This window comes from Dermochelys coriacea, chromosome 24, assembly GCF_009764565.3.
Source record: "Dermochelys coriacea isolate rDerCor1 chromosome 24, rDerCor1.pri.v4, whole genome shotgun sequence".
Taxonomy (NCBI): Eukaryota; Metazoa; Chordata; order Testudines; family Dermochelyidae; genus Dermochelys; species Dermochelys coriacea.
This window is the reverse complement of record NC_050091.1, coordinates 15,810,887-15,832,423: the sequence shown is the minus strand read 5'-3', so window position 1 is coordinate 15,832,423 and position 21,537 is coordinate 15,810,887. Positions and strand designations below refer to the sequence as shown.

Below are 21,537 nucleotides of genomic sequence, written 5' to 3'. Positions count from 1 at the left end.
GCATCGGAGCCAGCGCCCCCTAGAGGGGAAAGGCCCCATTCCCCCCCCGCCCCCCCAGCCAGCCAGTCCCTGCCCTGGGACTGCATCGGAGCCAGCGCCCCCTAGAGGGGAAAGGCCCCATTCCCCCCCCGCCCCCCCAGCCAGCCAGTCCCTGCCCTGGGACTGCATCGGAGCCAGCGCCCCCTAGAGGGGAAACGCCCCATTCCCCCCCCGCCCCCCCAGCCAGCCAGTCCCTGCCCTGGGACTGCATCGGAGCCAGCGCCCCCTAGAGGGGAAAGGCCCCATTCCCCCCCCCGCCCCCCCAGCCAGCCAGTCCCTGCCCTGGGACTGCATCGGAGCCAGCGCCCCCTAGAGGGGAAAAGCCCCATTCCCCCCCCGCCCCCCAGCCAGCCAGTCCCTGCCCTGGGACTGCATCGGAGCCAGCGCCCCCTAGAGGGGAAAGGCCCCATTCCCCCCCCGCCCCCCCAGCCAGCCAGTCCCTGCCCTGGGACTGCATCGGAGCCAGCGCCCCCTAGAGGGGAAAGGCCCCATTCCCCCCCCGCCCCCCCAGCCAGCCAGTCCCTGCCCTGGGACTGCATCGGAGCCAGCGCCCCCTAGAGGGGAAAGGCCCCATTCCCCCCCCGCCCCCCCAGCCAGCCAGTCCCTGCCCTGGGACTGCATCGGAGCCAGCGCCCCCTAGAGGGGAAAGGCCCCGTGCCCCATTTCCCCCTCCCCCACCCCGAGCCAGCCAGTCCCCGCCCTGGCCAGTTCTCCTTGGGGCTGGTGGCTCTGTGTGGGGTAGGCGGGTCCTGGGGCAGGGAGGGGCCCCACATTGTTGCCAGGTTTTATCATCGGCTCCCAGAATTTCCTGTGGAGGCAGAACAAAGCCTGGGCTGAACCCTCCCCTCCCCCCCCAGGCCTGGCTTTCAATGGGGCCTTGTGTGTCCGCCAGCGCTGGACAATGGGCCTCTGTGCGCGGCTGGGCCGGGGGAGCCCCATGGGGACGGGGTCAGAGGAAACCAGCATGTGCCCGGGATGGGGACAGGGCAGCAGCCATGAGAGACAGGATTCCCCACTGCCCCCCTTCCCCCACAGCCCAGGCCCCCTGCAGGGCCCCTGCCCCCCTTCCCTCCTTCCCCCACAGCCCAGCCCCCTGCTAGCCCAGCCCTGCCCCCCCAAGCTCCACCTGGTGCCCCACTGCTGACCCGCAGCCCCCTGCTAGCCTAGCCTTGCTCCCCCCCCAGCTCTGCCTGGTGCCCCCACTGCTGACCCGCAGCCCCCTGCTAACCCAGCCCTGCCCCCCCCAGCTCCGCCTGGTGCCCCCAGTGCTGACCCACAGCCCCCTGCTAGCCAGCCCTGGGCTTCCTCCTTCCCCCAGCTCTGCCCGGCACCTCAGAGGAGTGCAGACGGCCAGGCACATGGCCAGAAGCGGGTCTGAGGGTCCGTGCTGCTCCTGGTTTTACAGTAAGTTGGGGAAAGGAAGCAACTGAGAGGTGAAAATCAATTCTGGGGTATCCAGGCCCCAAGTGTGGGGGAGGCCGAAGTCCCAGCACAGCTGCTGCCCCCCGCCGCGGGGGTGGTGGTGCCTGGGGCGGGTCTCCTCTGATCTCCCTGCAGGGGGCTATGGGGAGCTCTCAGGGCAGGACCACCCACCCCAGGCCTCTGCCTTTCAATGTTGAGCGGTTCCCACAGGGCAGAGCCAGGCAGGGCAGCCAGGGCTGGCAGTGTGCCCCAAATTCCTGCCTGGGCACCACGCAAGCCCCATTGTGCTTCCCCAAGGGACTGTCGCCAGCCCCACTCCCCCTGCAGCAAAGGGGCCTCAAACAGGCAGCCAAGAGCCAGTGAGGAGGGGCAGAGACTGACCAGCAGCGTCCACTGAATGGCTGCACGGGCAGGGATGGTGTGACCGGTGCTGGGATGCAGCCACCTCTGGGTGGAGCAGCTGGGAAACAGCTGCACATAATGCCGCAAAAGTTCAGGCCAGGAAGTGAGGAATCCAGCTGCAGCTGATGGGGATTTGCACAAGCTGCAGTTTAGACGTGACACAGATACACTGCCTGGGACAATCCGCCTTCAGTGTCCCCATAGCACAGCGCCCCTCACTGAGCGCCCAAAGCACAGTGCTCACGGCTGAGCCCCCCACTTCGCTCCCTGCAGCACAGCGCCCCTGTCACAGACTCCCAGGTCGTGCCCACTCTTGGCCTCATAGGGTCCCTGGGGGGAACCCCCTTCAGTGCGACAGCCCTTCTCGGGGGTCCACTCTCTCTTGGGGGTTAAGCCCCTCCCCATCCTGGAACCGCACCTCTGAGCCTTAACACGCCTGTCTCTCGCCGTGGGTCCCCTCAGGGAGTCCCCTCGCTCTGGACCCCCGGGGCCTCCACTCCCACAGGGAATAATGCCCCCTGATCTCCAGACTGGAGCGACTCCCAGCCAGCGTAACACAGGAGGGTTTATTGAGCATCTGAACCCAGCACAGGAAACTCTCTGGGCCTCAGGCCTGGCCTCCCTCAGCACAGTACATTTAGGTCTCCCCTGCATCCAGGAGGGCTCTGCCTGCTCCCTCTCTCCAGTCCCGAGCCCTCCTGCTTCCCCACTGGGCATCCGATATCACCTCCCCTAAACCCCCCCCCCCGGCCATTGTCTTCTCTCCAGCTAAACAGGGTCCCCTGGGCCTCCTCTCCTCTCCTCCGTCCTCTGGCCCCCTCTGGCTGGAACCGGCTGGTCAGGTCACCGGGGTCCTCTCGGACCCGCAGCCCATTGTCCTCCCGCTGGCCAGAGCCGGCTGTGACTCCCGAGCTGGGCCTCTCGCTCCCTGCAGCCCAGCACCCCCGGCTGAGCCCCCCGCTCCCTGCAGCCCAGCGCCCCCGGCTGAGCCCCCTGCTCCACGCAGCCCAGCGCCCCCGGCTGAGCCCCCTGCTCCGCTCCCTGCAGCCCAGCGCCCCCGGCTGAGCCCGGGTTCTCCTGTCAGCTGTGGAAGGGGAGTTGGGTTCTCGTGTTTAGAGGCAGGACTCCAGCTGCCCCTCCTCTAACTATGAGGTCCAAGGGCGCTGGAACAATTTTTATCATGGGGGTGCTGAGAGACATTGAACCAAGCTATAAACCTGTATAATACAGAAACCACTTCAAGACGGGGTGCTGCAGCATCCCACGCACCCCTAGTTCCAGCACCTATGACTAGACCCCAGCTCCCGGCTCTGAACGGGGGAGAGAACCCCCGAGTCTTGGCTCCCAGCTGATGATCCATCCTGCCCAGACCAGGTCTCGCTGTTAAAGTGAATGGAGGTCCCCAGTTCTGCTGCTGTCACCCCCATGGCAGGGCTGGAGGTGCCCATCACCGGTTCTTTAACCTTTCCCAGCATCAGCTGCAGCACCAGCCCTCCCACTTTATCTCCGGGGGCCAGGCTGTGCCAGGGCTCTCGCTGTTGGGCAACGTCAGCATCCGGGAACTGCAAATACGGAGCTGGGAGGGAATGTCCTGAACACACAGATAACTGGGACCTGCTCCTGGCCCTGGGCTCCCTGCCTGTGCCCCTCACTCCCGACCTGCAGCCCCCACTGGCTCAGTCCTGCTGGCCCCCCTCACTTCTGCCCCAGAGCCCTGACATCCCAGCCCTGACGGCCCCCCTCACTCCGGCTTCACTGCCCCACAGACCCAGCCCTGCCAGCCCCTCTCACTCCCACCCGACAGCCCCATCAGCCCAGCCCTGCTGTCTCCTCTCACTCCTACCCCACAGCCCCACCGGCCCAGCTCTGCTGGTGCCCCTCACTCCTGACCCACAGCCCCTGCCAGCCCAGCCCTGCCCTGCCCTGCCTGCACTCCTCACTCCCAACCTGCAGCCATTGCTAGCCCAGGAATCCCTCATTGAATGTTGATTTCTAGCATGCTGCATAATCCTGCAATTCTATTACCCACAACCACACAGAAACTCAGGGCCCCCCCCAACCCCACTCCCCTCACAGAGGCAGGGCAAGAACCCAGGAGTCCTGACTCCCAGCCTGCCTGCTCTAACCCACCAGACCCCACTCCCCTCACAAAGCCGGGGAGAGAACCCAGGAGTCCTGGCTCCCACTCCGACACTTTGCAGCACTGACACACAAGAGGGGACCGTGCAGAGACCTCCAAACTCGTCTCCCTAGTGCCCAGCCCCCGAGGGGCTGCCCAATCCCTGCTGCAGTACCCGGATCAGCTCCTGGCTGGCTGAGGTGGAGAATGTAGGCTCAACCCTCCCCCACTTGGAGCCCAGGCAGCCAAACCTATCCCCACCTGCCTGGGTGTGGTCTGGACCCTGCCCTACTTAACCAGCTGAGTCAGGAGAAAGCTAAGCTGTGTTGTCTGTGCCTAGCTGCTGTTGTTGCTGCTCTGGCCTAGGTAAGTCACCTGGTGCTGCCCTCACTGGGCTGGGGGATCCTGGCCCTAGTGTGGAGCTGTTGCCTGTTGCTGTGGACAGATTGTCTGGTTGCCCTGGGAGTGGGTATTGGGGTGAATGTGCTGAGTGCCTGAATGCCTGGCTTCTGTTCCTGGCTTGGCTGCTGGCAGCCCAGGCTGGCCTTGCTCTGTGCCTCAGTTTCCCCATCTGTAAAGTGGGAAGGATAATCTGCCCTCTCCAAGTTAAAATGCTACAGGAGGGATGCTCGGTTGGGGGGGCGGGTCTGTGCAGTGCCTGGTGGGAAGGGGGGGTCCCTGATCTGTGGGGAGGGGAAAGGAAGGGGTCTGTGCAGGGCCTGCAGAGGGTGCAGTATGTCCCATTACATCCTCAGAAGATCCTGGGGGCCAGGGCTGCCCCTGCCCTGTGTCAATGGCTGTTCTGGGTGGCCAGCTCAGCACTGCGGTACTAGCGCTCTGAGGTCCCGGTGAGCAGGCACCTGGCACTGGGGTAGTGATGCCTGGTGCTGGCTGGGGGGGTTGTGCTGCAGTGTGAAAATGATCCAAGCTAGGCCTGGTTCACTGGGATTGTTACTGGAATAATAAATCCTGCCCCAGCTGGGGGCTAATGGGATACTGCTCTAGGGGGTTGCCTTGAAACACAATTAGCCTGGGCCATGCTGCACCCTCAGCCTCCCAGCTCTTGCCAGCAATGGGGAGAGAACCCAGGTGTCCTGGCTCCAAGCTCCCCTGGTCTAACCCCTAGACCCCACTCTCCTCCCCAAGCCAGGGAAAGTCCGTACTCCGTACCGAAACCCAGTACTCCTGGCACCCAGCCAGCTTCCCTCCCCTCCCCAGGGCAGAGCTGTGGTGGGCTGGACCCTTTGCTGCCCCAGGCACCTCTGGGGCAGGGCAGAAAGAGGAGACCCTGGGAGGTGGGTTTCTACGGGCCGCACCCTGGCCTGGCTCCCTGTGCAGCGGGATCAGCCAGCTCTGTTGAGGCCCCAGGCTGGGGAGACACCCTAACCCTGGAATCCGCCCGGGGAATCCTGGCAGCTCAGGCCTGGGCTCCCTGCTGCTCCCAGAGCCCCAGCTGGCTCTAGGAGGGGGGTGGTAGCTGAGTGCAGCGGCCCCCCTGCTCAGTAGACACAGGCTGAGCGGGAGCTGTCAGCTGGTGGATGAAACCAGACAAATCCAGCCTAGCCAGAGAATCTGTTGGCTCCTGGGAGAGGAATTCACCTTTGGCACAACGGCCCCGGGGTGGGGCTGGGTTGGGTGCGTTCTCTCTCGCTTGGAGACAGGGCGGCCTAGTGGATAGCTTGGATTGAGTCTTGGCCCTTCTCTGTGCCTCACTTTCCTCAGTTGCACTGGGAGACTGTGATATTGGCCTGCTCAGAGCCCTACTGATGAGAAGTGCTAGGTGGGGGCTGGGGGCCAACCTGACACCCAGACTGGGCATCTGGGGCTTGAGTCACTGGGATGTCATACTGGGGTGACTTGACCAGGGCAGTTCAATTGCTCCAGGTGTCCCAGCCCTGCCTCGGGGGGGCACCCTCCATCTGGGGGCAGAGCTGAACCCTGGCCATGTGATGCTGGTGGGGCGGGGCTCAAGCCCAGCCTGGTTCAGGGGTGTTGGACTGTCTCCTCTGTTGGAGTGACCCCCCCCGGCCCTCCCCTCTGTGCCTTACCCCAATGGTACGGACTCGACCCTGGCTGCAGCTCTGCCAGCAGATATAGCACCCCCAGGAGAGGAGGCAAGGTTAAGGATGAGGGGCGGAGTTAAGGACATTCCAGCTCTGCCAGCTGCTATGACATCCTTGGGAGAAGAGGATGGGTTAAGGACATCCCTCAGCCAAGCATCTCTCTTGACTTGGAGGGAGCTGGGTGGGTGGCCTAGTCTCTGGGGCAGCAGGGCTAAGGGGCCCTGGGTGCCTGGCTTGGGGGGAGGAGCGTGTTGAGCTGGCTGAGGCCCTTCCAGAGCTGGAGGAGGCGCTCCCTGTCCCATTGCCAGTCCTAGCCTATTTTCTACCATATGGCACAGGTGCTAGGGAGCCTGGGCTGGGGCTGCCACCCCTTGGACTCCTGCCCTGCTGTGATGGGGGCATGTGTGCCCTGGTGCTGCTTGGGCTTGGCACTGCTCCCCCATCTGAGCACTGGGGACATTGGCCCAAGGGCCACCCAGTGCAGAAGGGGAGGATGCTGACCCAGAGGTGCAGCAAGCCAGTGGCACAGCCAGGATGGAACCCAGGTGTCCTGGCTCCCCTCCCACCCTCAGCTCTAATCACTGGACCCCACTCCCCTCCCAGAGCCAGGGATAGAACCCAGGAGTCCTGATCCAGCCCTGGCTATGCTCCCCACCACCCCATATGCTCTGTGGACAGTTTCTGGCCAGTTGCATTGGCCCCTCAGGGAGTCCACTGGCTCTGGGATCCCAGGGCCTCCATGCCCAGAGGGAGCAAAGCAACCCCGGTCTCTAGCCTGCAGTGACTCCCAGGCAGCGTAACACAGGAGGGTTTACTGAGCGTCTGAACCCAGCAGAGGAAACTCTCTGGGCCTCAGGCCTGGCCTCCCCCAGCACAGCACATCTAGGTCTCCCCTGCATCCAGGGGGGCTCTGCCTGCTCTCTCCCCACCCCAGTCCAGCAGCCCCCTCCTTCCAGCCGAGCATCTTGTATCCCCTTCCCCAGCAGCTCCTCCCCGTCCTTTGTCCTTGGTCCCAGGTAAACAGGGCGCTGGGCCCCTCTCTTCCATCCTTTGTTCCCCTCCGGCTGGAACCGGCTGGTCAGGTCACCGGGGTCCTCGGACCCGCAGCCCATTGTCCTCCCACTGGCCAGAGCCGGCTGACTGCCAAGCTGGGCTGGGCCTCCTGGTTGCTAGGATACCCCATCTCCAGGCCATTCCCTGGGGGTCCCGGCTGCAAGGTGGGGTCCCAGGCAGGGCTCTGCGTGCTCGGCTGACTAACCTCGCAGGTTATGAACCCACGGCCTCAGCTGGGGAGAGCGGGCGCCCTCAACTGACAGAAAAAGCCTTAATCTCTAGGGGGCATCGGCTGTGATCCAGCCCCAGGGTGCGGGGGAATGGGGCCTTTTACCTCTAGGGGGCACCGCTCTGATCTGGCCCCAGGGTGCGGGGGAATGGGGCCTTTTACCTCTAGGGGGCACCACTCTGATCCGGCCCCAGGGTGCGGGGGAATGGGGCCTTTTACCTCTAGGGGGCACCGCTCTGATCTGGCCCCAGGGTGCGGGGGAATGGGGACTTTTACCTCTAGGGGGCACCGCTCTGATCTGGCCCCAGGGTGCGGGGGAATGGGGCCTTTTACTCTAGGGGGCACCGCTCTGATCCGGCCCCAGGGTGGGGGGGAATGGGGCCTTTTACTCTAGGGGGCACCGGCTCAGATCCGGCCCCAGGGTGGGGGGGAATGGGGCTTTTTACTCTAGGGGGCACCGGCTCAGATCCGGCCCCAGGGCGGGGCTGGCTGGTGGTCTGGGGAGGGGGCGGGAAATGTGACATGGGGGCCCAGGCAGGTGTTGGTTCAACATTGGGGAGTGAGGTCTAGGGGGGACCCAGGAGTCCTGGTGCTGGCCCCTTCTCGGCTCTAACTGCCCTGCCCCTCTACGTAGGGACCCGCCCCCCAGACGCGGTTCCGGGATGCAGCCAGTGACCACCGGCCTCCTGCTGCTCTTGGCAGGTGAGAAGCTCCCCACAGCGCCCCCTGCTGGAAGAAGCTGGGGCTGGAGTAGCCAGGAGCTCCCCCTCTGCCAGCTCTCCTGCCCTGCCCCCCACAGCACCCCCTGCTGGAAGTCCAATGCTATTTTCTCTTTCAGCAGCGTTTCCTGCCCTGAAGGCTGAACACCCCACGGGTGAGTTCACCCTCCACGCTCCTGCTGCCAGCATAGTCCCAAGCTGCCCTGAGAGGCAGGAGGGAGTAGAGGGGACTCACTGGGGGTGGGGTGGGGGGCACTTCAGCCGGCTGTCACTCCTCTGATGGGGTGGGAAGGGTAGAGGCCTAAGGGAAATGGAGTAGCTGGGGGAAGGATACCAGCCTGGATTGGTCCAAGGAACCCAGGAGTCTTGACACCCGGCCCCCACTCCTGCTCTAACCCAGTGGAGACCCCACTCCCCTACCAGAGCTGAGGGTAGAACCCAGAAGTCCTAGCCTCATGACCCTAACTCTTTCTTTTCTGCCCCACGCCAGATCCACCAAGCCCCTTCTTTTATGGTAAGTGCCACTCCTGCCATCTCCCTCCGCTGGCATCTCCCGGGGAAGGACCCCGCCAGCTGAGCCTGGCACAGGGAGGGGCTGGACTGGCCAGGCCAGTCTCCTGCCCTGTCATGGGGAGCTGGGATGTAGCCTGGGATGAGCTGTGGAGAGCCTGCACTGGACCAAGGGGTGGAGGAGGAGGGAGGGTGGATTGGGTGGGGGGAAGAGGATGGGGGAATGGAGGGATTTGGGGATCTAGTTGGGGGTTCTGGGTATGGGAGGATGGGGGAGTCTGAGATGTGGTGTCAAGTGGAAGGATTTGGGGGGATTTGATGGTGGGGATTCAGGGGACCTGATTGGGTGGGAGGATTTCATGGTGGGGTTGGGGGATATGGCGTTGGGTAGGGGGATTTGGGGGATATGGCGTTGGGCAGGGGGATGGGGGGGTTCGGGGAATGTGGTGTTGGGTAGGGCGTTGGGGGGGTGGATATGGGGGTGGGGGCATAGCTGAGCTGCCCCTCTGCAGCAGAGAGATTTAGGGGTCCCCTTAGGCCAGGTTCTTACGGCTTCTCTTCCCGCAGACTGGCACCACCTGCGGGTCGGGGGGCTGATCGCCGCTGGCGTTATCTGCACCCTGGGGATTGTTGTGCTGCTCAGTGAGTGGGGTGGGGGCAGGGACTGGGGAGGGGGTCTCAGCACCCAGCAGGTGAGGGTTGGATGGGGGTGTCCCAGGGCCCTAGGAAGGTAGGTGGGGGGCCTCAGAACTGGGATGGTGTCCTGGTGTCCGTGGGATGATGGAGGCGGGGTGTCCCTGTGACCTAGGGGGGTGTCGGCAGTAGGAGGGTGGAGGTGGGGTGGGGATGTTCTGGCACCTGAGGAAATTGGGGGTTGTCTGCACTGAGCATCTGTCACTAGCTGGGGGGGGCAGTGATAGGGGGCAGCTGTTTCTGGGTGGAGGGAATCGCTGCTCCTCCCCCACCAGGTTTGTGTCTAACCCTCTCCCCCTCTTTCCCTCCCCCCCCCTTTTTTCCCTAGGTGGAAAATGCAAATGCAAATTTAACCGCAAAGCCAGGTAGGGGGTGGGGTCTGGGAGGTTCAAGGGGGGGTCATGCTACACTTTGGAAGAGGTGGTGGGGGTCATGCTGTGGCTGGGGATGCAGAGGGTTCTGCTGGGGGTGTGTGGTGTGAATTGGGGGAAACAGTGGGGGTGGGGCAGTGAGGAGGGGGCATGGTGTGTGGGTGGGGGGGGTCATGCTGGGGGGAATGGAGGGGGTCAGACTGGGGCAGTGGGAGGTTGTGGTGTTGGAAGGGGAGATAACGTTCCGAATGCCCATAACCCTCTCTCTCTCCCTCCTCAGCCGGCGACCAAATGAGCCCCCGCACCTCATCACCCCTGGTAAATCCCCCCCCCCCAACTCCTCTCCCTTTCCTGGTTGGCCTGGGGGGATGCATTGGATTCTGGGGGGAGGGAAGGGGGTCTCTAAACTTGTCACCCTGACCCTTGTGGGCCTCCTCCTGCTTCCCTAGGTCGCCCCCTACTGGCTGCTGGCAGGAGAGACCTCTCGGGCTGCAGAGGGGAGGAGGCCCTGTGTGGGGCTAGTGGGTTGCATGTTTTTCCCCACCCCCAGCTCCACAGAGTGTTCCCATGGCTCCTTTTGTAAGTGGGTCTGTTCCTCTTCCCCCCCATCTCTCCACAGGCACCACCAGTGACTGCTGAACCAGGATGGTCCCGGTGCCAGGTCTCGCCCGGGGCGCTGGCTCCTTGCTGGGACGTCCCATCCCCCCCACCCTCCCCATCTAGGGAAGTGGGAGGGGGAGAAGCTTTTTTTTTTTTTAACTGAACTTTCCACTCTGTGGAATAAAAGTCTCCTGAGCTTGAAACCCTGAGTGAGTCATGGGTGCCTTTCCCCTCTGTGGGGCACCAGCTCCCATCCAGCCCGCAGGGGGGACAGGATTGGCTGCCTTGAGGGGGGGCAGGGAATGGGACAAGTGGCCTCTCCCCCTCTAGGGGGTGCTGGCTCTGGTGTAGGGAAGGCCCTGGTGGCTAGGGGCAGAGAACCAGCAGGAGAACCCCAGAAAGCTCCTGGTTCCAGCAGAGTGTGAGGGACTTGCAGCGTCCCCTGAAAACGTGTTGAATTGGCCGAACTCTTGGTGAAGCCCCGGCTGGGCTGGCCACAAGCCTGAGGGCCAGGCCCTGTGCTCAGTGGGCACCTAACTACTGGCCCAGAAAGGCCCAAGTTGCCCCCGCTTTGTGGGTTGGGCATGGGATGAACCACAGGCATCCTGCCCCCACTCAGCTGCTCTGTGCCAACTCCCACCTCAGGCTGGGCCCTTGCCAGCTGCTTGCACAGGCAGTGCCAAGCAGCCTGCCCTCCATGTAATCCTGTGGGCAGGGCATGCCACAGGCCCTGGGTCCAATCCCCCTGTGCCATAGGGGAAGACAGGGTTGGGAGAGAGGTTTCCAGCTCTCGAAGGCTCTCTTCCCTGCCCCCTGGCATCCTTTTCTTGCAGCCCTGGCTAGCTCACCTTGATCTGGCTAGACAGGGCGCCACAGGCTGATCACCAGCGCTCTTGGGAGCCTAGCTCCCTACGCCCCGCAGCAGCCAGGGCTCAACGGTGGCTACCCCATCTCTGGGGCTTCTGTAACCCAGGCTGCCTGGGTTAAACCGCCCTTGCCCTGCTATCGCAGCTGGGCCAGGCCTGCCCCAGGGGGTAGCTGGGCAACATTTGTACCCATCCTTTCTCCCTGGCCACAGGGAACCTGCTCTCCCCTGGCCCAGCTGCCTGCTGTGGCCACAGGGCTGAAGCGGGAGGAGCCAAGCAGCATCCTTAGCCGTATTCCAGTGCAGCATTAGGCCAGCATGGCTGGGCTTCCAGCCCGAGGCCTGGCAGGGGCCCTGCCAGCAGAGCCACTGGGCCCAGGGGAATGTTCTGGAACTGTAGGGAGCCTGCGTGACTCAGTTTCTCTCTGTACTTTGCATTGTTACCTCAGGGGTGTGAAACGATTAACGCTGAGCCAGGAACCCACGATCTGTGCCCGAAAGCTGGGGGGTGGGGACCTGACTGGGACTAGCTGAAACCCCCCCTCTCAAGGGTGGAGTCAGAAGGCCCATGGGAGCCTGAGGGGGGCCCCTCAAGCATCCCCCCCCACACACACAGGAAGGTGATTTTGCCCCCCACCTCTCAGCAAGAGGAGCAGTGCTGGTGAACAAAGGGGGGTGGATTAAGGGCTGCCCTAGGAAGGGGCACAAGGTATGCAGCCAGATGGCTAGCAGCCCTTGGGCACCCCTCACCCTTCGTCACACCCCTCTCCTCAGCACTTCCTACTGGCTACTTTAGGCTCCTCTCCACTCAGCCTGCTGACTCCAGTGGGGCTCAGCCAGTGCTGGACGTGCCCATGGTTGCATGCACCAAACAAGAGGTCCGGGGCACTGGGGGGTGGGAGGGCCCTGGCAAGGTTGGTGCTGCCACACTCGGCATTGCAACATCCCCTAGGCCCAGGATTCCTGGCTCCCCCTGCTCTAACCACTAGACTCTCTGCCACTCCCAGGGCCTGGGATAGATCCCAGGATTCCTGGCTCCAAGCCCTGCCTTGCTCTACCCTCTAGACCCCACCCCCTCACAGAGCTGGAGGTAGAACCCAAGAGGCCTGGCTCTCTTCCCATCTTTCTTGTCTTTGCTCTGTCCCCCCCCCCCCCCCAGCAGCACAGGGACAATATAGTGTTTACAGAGCTCTGGCTGGGGTAAGGGGGCAGGGGCAGTTGGGCAGGTCTGGGGAAGGGGGGACAGAGGAATGCTCCATGCTGATTTTTCAGCAGCTGCCTTCAACCTGTGTGTCCCCCGCCCATCCCAACATGGGCACTAGCTACACAGGCATCCCTGAGGTCCCTACTGTCCCTAGGGGCGGTGGGGGGATGGGGCACCTGTCGCTGAAACTGCTGGTTAGTGACCAGCAGGGGTGGCAAGGGTTAAAATTCACCCGCTGGTTGAGGCCTATTGGACTGTCAAGTCCTGTGTTACTCCCCCAGCCCAGAGTGGGCCTAGCTAGCCCCGTAGCCTCCCTTCCCCCTGGAGCAGGCCCATGAGCCATCTAGCCTGGCATCCTGACCCCTCCCATCAGCCCCATGGGCCCATCTAGCCTGGCATCTTGTTGCACTGGTTCAGGCCCAGGGGTTGGCCAGCAGCTAAGAATCCAACCCATGAGCCACCTGGATGGGGGCCTTGATCGCAATTTTATTTTAAAAGCAAAATTAAAAACCAAGGACAAATTAGTTGGAGAAAAGTAAATAAAATTCCAACTTAACGGGGGAAAAGGGCAAACCAAACCTCCCTTCAAATGATGGGACAGGATGGACCCCCATTTGAACTGGGAATTAAAACAAAGGGCAATTGGGGCGGGGGCGCCTGAATTTTCTATTTAATGTTTTTTTAAAAAGGAAAGAAACAATGGAACGAAAACAAAGCAAATGTCAGTACCGAGAAAACTGACAGAATCAAAGCAACAGGGTATTATTGGGGGGGAGGCTTAAAAGAGTAAATAAAATTAAACAATTAATGTGACTTTTTTTAAAACTTTGAGACAAAATGACTCAGTAAATGAATCTAAACATTTAATGTAGAGGAGATGGGGGGAAAAAAGGTTTAAAGGCTAAAAAATGAAATGCAATCAAAATAAAAAACGTGAAATGAATGAAAAAGGCAGCAAATGTTTTTCTTTAATGACTCTGTGAAATGACTCATCGGTTTAAAAGAGGGACCTGACTGAAAATTGAATTTTTTTAGTTAAGGAAAATTGTAAATGAATAAAAATTTGAAAAAGACACACCTGAAAGGGAAACATTAACGATGAAAAAGCTACAGGACACTGGCTCTTAACCAGAAACCTTTGTAAAGAGGTGGGAAAAAACAAGTCTCTGAAATCCATTTTTAAAAATGGAACTGTGGGAAATGGCTCTTAACCAAGTCCAGAACCGATTTTAAAAGGCAGGTGCGCGGGCAGGGGGTTGGCATCGAAATAGGATTGAAAAGTCGGTTCCTGCTGCTGTTCCCCACCTAGTGGCATCACTGGCACAGCACCCTCCTGCTCCATTCCTGTTGTCCCCCATTGTCTGCATCCCATTCTGCATCCCCAGTGGCCATGGCTGGTGATGCACCCCCATTGTCTGTATCTCGTTCTGCACCCCAGTGGCCATGGCTGGTGCTGTCCCCCCCATTGTCTGCATCCCCAGTGACCAAGGCTGGTGCTGCTCCCCCACGTTGTCTGAAGCCCGTTCTATGCCTTCGGTGGCTGGTGCTGCCCCCCCCCCCCCATTATCTGCATCCGTTCTGTGCCCCCAGTGGCCATGGCCAGTGCTGCACCCCCATTGTCTGCATCTCATTCTATGCCCCCCGGTGACCAAGGCTGGTGCTGCTCCCCCACATTGTCTGAAGCCCGTTCTCCCCCCCCCGCCCCGGCGCGGGGCTCAGGCACTCAGGTCGATGGTGATGTGCCGGTAGATCTGTGTGTCTCCCTTGAAGCTGGCGGCGAAGACAAAGTCCCGCTGGTGGACGGCCAGGTGGGCAAAAGAGCGGGGCGCCTGGGTGTTCAGCTCCTGGAAGCGGACAAAGAGGCCCGAGCGGGCATCGTAGCGGTAAACCTGGCTGAAGGAGTAGTCGTTGCCCAGCACGGCATAGCGGTGGCTCCCAATGCCCAGCGGCTGGAAGACCATGGAGCCGCGCGATGGCATATGCTGGACATCCCGGAACATGGAGCCCTCCCAGCGCATCACCTGAGGAGGCAGAGAGGACTGTGGGTTATGCCAGAAATGCCAGCAGGGCAGACAGGCTGGAGATTACAGTGGATGAGAAGCTTGACTGGGATGATTTAGTTGGGGTTGGTCCTGCTTTGAGCAGGTGGTTGGACTAGATACCTCCTGAGGTCCCTTCCAACCCTGAGATTCTCTGATTCTATGGGTAATGCTGAACTGCAGGCAGAGGGCATCATGGGGGACAGAAAGCATGCTGAGAGAAGAGAATGATGGGAGTGGCTGAGTGGAAGCAAAGCAAGATGGAAGCATATTGGGGGCAGAGGCAAAGTCAAGAGTATGCTGGGAGAAGCTGAGCAGAGACAGAGCATTATGGGAGCAGAGCATGCTTGGACCAGTCAGAGTGTGCTGGGAGCAGAGCATTCTGGGAGCACCGTTAGCAGGGTACACTGGGGGCACACTGCGGGTTTGCTGGATGCATGCAGGGCATGCTGGGTGCAGGGAATGCTGGGAGCAGGGGGGTATACACCAAGCACAGGGCACGCTGGGCACAGGGCAGGCTGGGAACAGGAGGTGCACACCAGGCACAGGGCACACTGGCACAGGGGGCACGCTGGGCGCAGGGCACGCTGGGGACACACCGGGTGCTAACCTTGGAGTCACCAATGAAGCGGGTCAGGCACACGTAGACATCCCCGCGCAGGCGGAAGTGTTTAACGGCGTAGACGTCGTCCATGTCAGGGATATCCGTGTGGCGCAGGAAGGCGCGGCCGGGCCGGCTCCACTGGTAGACCACGGGGCGCTGGGAGCTGCTGGCCAGGATGAGGCTGGGCCGGCCGGCGAGCTCCAGGAACTCTACGTGGGTGTCGCGGTGCCAGGCGTGCAGGGCCTGGTGGGCGTAGAAGCCGCGCCCACCCCAGCGGAAGAGCGTGGTGGCGCCCGCCTTGGAGCTGTCGGCCACAGCCAGGAACCAGTCGCCGTCCACCCGGAAACTGGCCAGGGCGTTGGGCTTGCGGATGCGCTGCGGGCCCAGCTCCTGCAGCCGCACGAAGCGCCCCGAGGCCTCCTCCTGGCGCCACACATGGGAACCCCCGGCCAGCTGCGCCAGCACCACCAGCAGCCGCCCCTCCACCACCAGCGGCTTGCAGGCCACGGGCGACGAGCCTGTGGGGGCAGGGGGCAGGGGAGCTGCTCAAGGAGGACAGGGATTGAGGGACTGTCCAAGGGGGCAGGGATCGGGGGGTTGCCCAAGGGGGGCAGAGGTTAGAAAGAAAGAGGGAGGAAGGGAGAGGGGTTCAAGAAGGCTGCACAGGGGGAGGGTTTTGGGGGGGAGGCTTCCCTGGGGTGGGGAGATGGGTTAAGGGGGTCAGGGGATCTGCCTGGTGGGAAGAAAAGGGGCAGCTGGGGGCTGGTCTGAAGTTAGGGGTGCCGGGGGGGTGGGTGATCTTGTGGAGGGGAGGGGGCTGCTCCGGGGTATCCTTGGGGCAAGGCTCAGGGGGCTGTGAGGGTATCCCTGCAGGTGGGGTACAGGGGGCACTGGCTGATGTGGTGGGGAGGCAGAGTACAAGGGGACTCAGGGGTAACCAGGGGGGCTGGGGCCCTCGCTCACCGTTGATGGAGGCGTAGGCCCGGAAGGCCCCGTCCAGGTGGTCCCACTCAAGCAGACTGCAGCGCCCTGCGAAGGGCTGGGTGATGGCCACGTGCTGCTCCCCCCCGGTACCAGAACGGCTCCACCGACAGCGCCTGGAAGGGCAGCGACTGGAACAGCGCCAGCGCTGGCGGGGGGTGGAGGTTAGACTGGGGCTGGGGAGCAGCTGGGTGCTTGGGTTCATCCCCAGCTCTGCGCTCACTTCTGCTTCCTGTGCCAGCCTTGAGACAATAGAACCCAGGAGTCCTGGTTCCCAGCCCCCTGCCCGTTCTAACCACTAGACCTCCCTCCCAACCTGGGTCTGGAGATAGAACCCAGGAGTCCTGAGGCTTCTCACACAGCGGGCTCTGGAGCAGTTTGTGTCTCACCAGGAATTGGGTTGAGATGCAGCGAGGGCAATGAGCTAAGAAGCATTTTCCCTTCCAATGGTTTCACCCGGTGCTGAGATGCAGCCACCTCTGGGGCGGGGCAGCTGGGGAACAGCTGTGCATAATGCCACACAGGCACGGCTCACCCGGTGCTGAGATGCAGCCACCTCCGGGGCGGGGCAGCTGGGGAACAGCCGCACATAACGCTGCATGGGGCCGGCTACCCGATGCTGGGGCAGCTGGCTCAGGGGTTCCGTACCGGTGGTAATGCAGTCAAAGTCCTGAAGGTGCAGCTGGCTCAGCCGGGTGCCGTTGAACTCGGCTGGGCCCTGGCACTCGCCCAGCTCGGCGCTGGCATTGGTGCTGCTCAGCCACTCCACCAGCCACTTGATCCGGCAGTCGCAGTGGAAGGGGTTCCCCCGCAGGTCTCTGGTGGGAGAATCGCCCCGCGTGGGGCTGGGGTACATGGGGTAGGGGGGCCGGAGCCAGGCAGCAAGGCCCTCCTCTGCCCCTTCCCTCCACTGCTGCCCCCTCCTCACCCTTCATTTCGCCACCGCTCCTCCCCATCCCCTCCCCTACGCCTGCCCCCCAGTCCCACCTCTGCCCCCCACTCACACATGGGTGAGAGCGTCCAGGCCCCGGAACAGATGGCGTGGCAGCGTCTCCAGCTGGTTGTGTGCCAGGCTCCTGGATGGGGGGAGATGTCAGAGATGGGGAGGGCCCTCCAACACCAAGGTCTTTCCCCTCTGGGGGGTGCTTGCTCCCATCAGGCCATAGGGCCGGTGGGCAGGGTCCCGTGGGGAAAGAGGGGTCCCAGTGTGTGTGGGGGGATGGGGTGGGGGTTCCATTGGTACGGGCTGTCGGCGGGTCGGGGATGAGTGTGGGGATGGGTTCCCTTGGGGGTTGCCCCATTGAGGGACTCATTTTAGGGGTGACAGGAGTGTTGGGGGAGGGGTCCCCTTGGGGGGTGTCATATCAGGCTGATGTTGGGGTCCCTGGGAGGGTGTTAGTGCCAAGGAATTGTGATCTCTGGTGTCAGGGATCGCAGGAAGATATCAGGGCTGGGTGTCAGGGAGTTCTTGGGGGGGGTCTGTCAGTGTTGGGGTGGGGGGTGTTGGGGGGCCAAGGGGGTCAGTCACAGGGCTCCCTGGGGTCTGGTATTAGGGTGCTGGGGGTCACTGTGGTCTGTCAGTGCTGGGGAGCTGGTGAGGTCCCCTGGGTCCATTGGTTTTCAGCAACTGGGGGGTCACCAGGGTCTGTTGGTGCTGGGGAGCCAGAGGCCATGCGGGGGGGGGGTGTCACTCACAGATGCACAAGCCCCTTGAGGCCCCGCAGTGCGTTCTTGGAAATGGAGCCGACTTTGTTGTTCTCGATGAACCTGCAGGGGGAGGGAAGGAGGGGGGGCTCTGTCAGTGGGTCATGCCCTGTGTGCCCCCTGCTTCGCCCCCCCAAAGTCCCCTGTGAAGACTTCCCCTTGCACCCCCACCCCCTCGCACACTCACAGATACTCCAGGTGCAGGAGTCCCACGAAGGCATCGTCTCTGATCAGTCCCAGGGTGCTGGATGTGAACAAGCTGGGAAGAGAGAGGGAGTCAGTGCCCACCGGGACCCTGAACTATTGACCTCCCTCAATCCCAGTCCACAGCCTCCGCTCTCCTGAGACAGCCTTGCCCTGGCTCCAGAAGGGGAGTGGGGTCTTATGGTTAGAGCAGGCGGGGACTGGGAGCCAGGACTCCTGGGTTCCCTCGCTTGCTCTGCCACAGACCTGCTGGGTAAATCTGGGCAAGACATTTCCCTGCTCTGTGCCTCAGTTTCCCTTGCCCCCTGTGTCTGTGTAGATGGTTAGCTCTGTGGGGCAGGGCCCATCTCTCACTGTGTCTGGGTGGCACCCGGCTGGGGGCTGTGAGCATTCCTGGGCTAACGGTGAGCGCCTGCCCCCCACAAGACTGCCCCCTCAGCTGCCCCCTCTGAGCAGCACACATCCATTTTCACATGCACCTTCATATGCACTGGCTGACACCCACCCATTTGCACACTCACCTCCCCGTACACACTGGCCAGCACACACCCATTTTCATGCTAATACTCTCCCTGCCCCCATGGGCTGCCATACACAGACATGGCTCCCCCTTGCACACTAGAGAGTTGGGGGCATTGGTCTCCTTACAGCAGCTGCAGGGACGGCGTCTGCAGGAAACTTCCCTCTCGGAGCTCAGTGAATCCGGATCGCACCAGGGACCTGGAGAGGGGAGACGGGTTGTGAGGGGGCTACTGGTCAGAACGGCACCAGCATCGGTGCTGCACCCATCACCAAGACTCCCACAGAAAGGGCACAGCACCACGGGCAGCTCCAGAGCCAGGAGAGGAACTAAGTCCAGAACCAGCACCAACATCAGACCAGCACCAGCACCACCAGTCCAGAACCAGCACCACCTTCTGATCACAACTAGCACCACCATCAGGAACAGAACCAGCATTAACATGAGACCAGAACTGACTTCAAACCAGTCCCAATAGCAAACCCAAAGCTGAACCAGAGCCAACACAGAACCAGAACTGACCATAAACCAGAACCAGCATCAGCCTCCTGCCAAGACCCAGGTTCAACAGCACCATTGAGAGAGGCAGCCTAGAGGCAAGAGCTAAAACCAGCTGGGAGGCGATGTTAATCAGGAAAAGGTGGCTGATAATTGGACTCATTCCAGAGCCCTGGAGAGACCCCGAAGCGCTGGCAGTCACTGGGTGGAGGAAGGCCGTGCTGGTTCCAACACCAACCCGCTTTAGAGGGGCCGTGAGGACGGCTCTACAACCTATATAGCTACTGGACGGGAGGAAGGGGACTGATGAGTATCAGTGCGGGGTGGGTTTATGTTTCCCTCCACATTGTTGGTGATAATGTTGAAAAGCATAATTTATCTTTCTCCGTGGCCCAAGGGGCTCCTGGGACACATAAACAGAGGAGTCTCGAGTAGGGGCAGAGAGGTTCCTCGGCCCTGGTGTGAACATGGCTGGACTCCTGTGTCCAGTTCAAGAAGGAGGTGGATAAATTGCAAAGAGGCCAGAGAAGAACCAGGAGGAGGATTATAAGAACAAGGAGGAGGATTATAAACCAGAAAAGTCCAGGAGCTCCATCGCTGTAGCTGAGCACAACGCAGGTCCAGGGGTGATGCGATCCTGGCTAGAACAGAGCGTTAGTCCAGCCAAGGAAAGTCGAACATGGTCCAAGGGCTGGGAGTCAAAATTAGACAATTTCAGACTGGAAACAAGATGTAAATTGCTACTGGCAAGACCATTAACCATGGGAGCAATTAGCCAAGGGTTGGGGATGCTCCCTCACTGGCAATGTTTAAGCCATGATTGGACAGTGTCGAACAGCTCTGCTCTAGGGATGACTTGCGGCCCTTCTCTGGTCTGGGAGTCCCACGAGATGCACACAATGGTCCCTCCTGCCTTGGAATCTGGGACTCAAGCCAGAACCAGGAGCCCCCCGGCACTGAGCCAGCACCTCTATCAAAGCATGACTGGTACCACTGCCAGAACCAGCACCAGAGCCTTCCCAAGGGGACACCGTGAGCAAGGCCACCAGCACCATCCAACCCAAACCAGCACCAGCCCAATGCCCACCCCAGGTGCAGAACTGTAGTGGACCTAGTGAATGGCCCAACACCAGAACCAGCACCTTAACCAGAACAGCCAGCAACCTCAGACCAGAACCAGCACCAAATCAGAGCTGCTCCCAGAACCAGAACCAGCACCAAATCAGAGCTACTCCCAGAACCAGAACCAAAACCAGAACCAAAACCAATATCAAATGAGAACCAGAACCAGCATCAAACTAGAATCACTATGAGAACCAGAACCAATACCAGAATCAGCATCAAAGTCAAACCGGAAGTAGCACAAACATCCAAGTGGCACAAATACCAGCAGTGACATTGAACCAGTACCGGAACCAGTGCCAGAATCGGCTTCTCACCAGGCCCCATACCAGGGCTGACACCAGTGTCCCACCAGACACAACGCAGTCACCCACCCCAGCCTCAGCAGCTGCCAAGCAAGCAGACAGACCAGCAACAAAACTGGCACCAGTGACCGATAAACCCAGCACCATTGAATTAGAACCAGAATCAAATCACAACTCCAGCTTCCAGTAACAAGGGATTGTGTGACAGGGCAGGGTGGTGAGGAGGGGGGTGCAGGGGTGGCAGAGGGCAGCTGGGGGCGCTTACAGGGAGGTGATGTCAGGGGGCAGTCCTCGGGGGACCCCGTCTGTCCTTTCACACAGTGCGTTGTCCTGGGTGCAGCTGCAGCCGATGGGGCATTTCCGCCGGGGGGCCCGGCGCCGCTCACATCCCCCAGCCGCTAGCAGCAGTAACATGAGCAGGGGGGCACAGGTCCATGGTCCCCCCCAGCCCATTGTCTGGCCCAGGGGCCCTGGGCTGCTCCCCCCTATACAGCCCTGGGACCCCCTCCAGGCTGGGGTCCTTCTACCTATCCCTGAATTCCTGATTCTTGCTATGCAGCTCTCTGCCACCCCTGTATCTCTCCCCCAGGCCACCCCGTATCTCTCCCCCTATCCACCCCTGTATCTCTCCCCCTATCCACCCCTGTATCTACCCCTCTAGCCACCCCTGTATCTCTCCATCCACCTGTATCTCTCCCCCTATCCACCCCTGTATCTACCCCTCTAGCCACCCCTGTATCTCTCCATCCACCTGTATCTCTCCCCCTAGCCACCCCTGTATCTACCCCTCTAGCCACCCCTGTATCTACCCTGTATCCGTCCCTTTATTCTTCTGTCTAACCCTGTGTCTCTCCATCCATCCCCGGTTCTGTCCCACTGTCCCCCTGCGATCTTGGTCAGTCCGCTTGTCGGTGCTCCCCCGTCCCGCTGTTCCTGAGGCCGTCCCTTCCTCTGTGAGTGGCAGTGCTGCCAGCCAATCGCTAGCCGGAGATGGGGAACAGTGGGGCGGGGGGTGTTGACCAGGGGCGGAGCCATAAGTAAAGAAAAGGAGGGGGGCAGCTCAACCCAGGGGCTGGGAGGAAGGGCCGGGCACCCGGACTCCTGGGTCCTACCTCAGCCCTGGGGGGCACTGGGGTCTGGTGGTTAGACTGGGGGAGCGCTGAGAGCCAGGACTCCTGGGTTCTGTCCTGGCCATGGGAGGGCTCAGCAGTTGCCTGGGCCATTCCCTGTTTGTGCCAAAAAGTGAAGCGCTGTGTGTCATGGAAGCAAAC

General features: G+C 61.5%; 2 protein-coding genes across 3 annotated transcripts; one reads left to right on the top strand and one right to left on the bottom strand.

Annotated features, from left to right (window-relative positions):
- Positions 1 to 3,395: 3,395 nt before the first annotated feature.
- Positions 3,396 to 10,423, top strand: FXYD3 (FXYD domain containing ion transport regulator 3). 2 transcript variants are annotated; one of them, XM_043502010.1, is made up of 8 exons: positions 3,396 to 4,348; positions 7,962 to 8,029; positions 8,169 to 8,201; positions 8,537 to 8,560; positions 9,124 to 9,198; positions 9,578 to 9,614; positions 9,901 to 9,938; positions 10,240 to 10,423. In XM_043502010.1, the coding sequence occupies exons 2-8, from the start codon at positions 7,990 to 7,992 to the stop codon at positions 10,257 to 10,259; spliced, it is 267 nt and encodes an 88-aa protein (XP_043357945.1). In that variant the 5' UTR covers positions 3,396 to 4,348; positions 7,962 to 7,989; the 3' UTR covers positions 10,260 to 10,423. The 2 variants fall into 2 exon arrangements, with proteins under 2 accessions (XP_043357945.1, XP_043357944.1); XM_043502009.1 differs by having other exon boundaries at positions 3,406 to 4,348; positions 8,166 to 8,201.
- A 3,409-nt stretch (positions 10,424 to 13,832) lies between these two features.
- LOC119847875 (leucine-rich glioma-inactivated protein 1-like) lies at positions 13,833 to 20,876 on the bottom strand. The gene is given in 10 exon segments (XM_038383060.2): positions 13,833 to 14,310; positions 14,939 to 15,450; positions 15,896 to 15,998; positions 16,000 to 16,061; positions 16,562 to 16,731; positions 16,918 to 16,989; positions 17,609 to 17,680; positions 17,805 to 17,876; positions 18,470 to 18,541; positions 20,532 to 20,876. Coding segments are annotated over 10 exon segments (1,629 nt in total). The 5' UTR covers positions 20,720 to 20,876; the 3' UTR covers positions 13,833 to 14,004.
- Between the last annotated feature and the right edge of the window lie 661 nt (positions 20,877 to 21,537).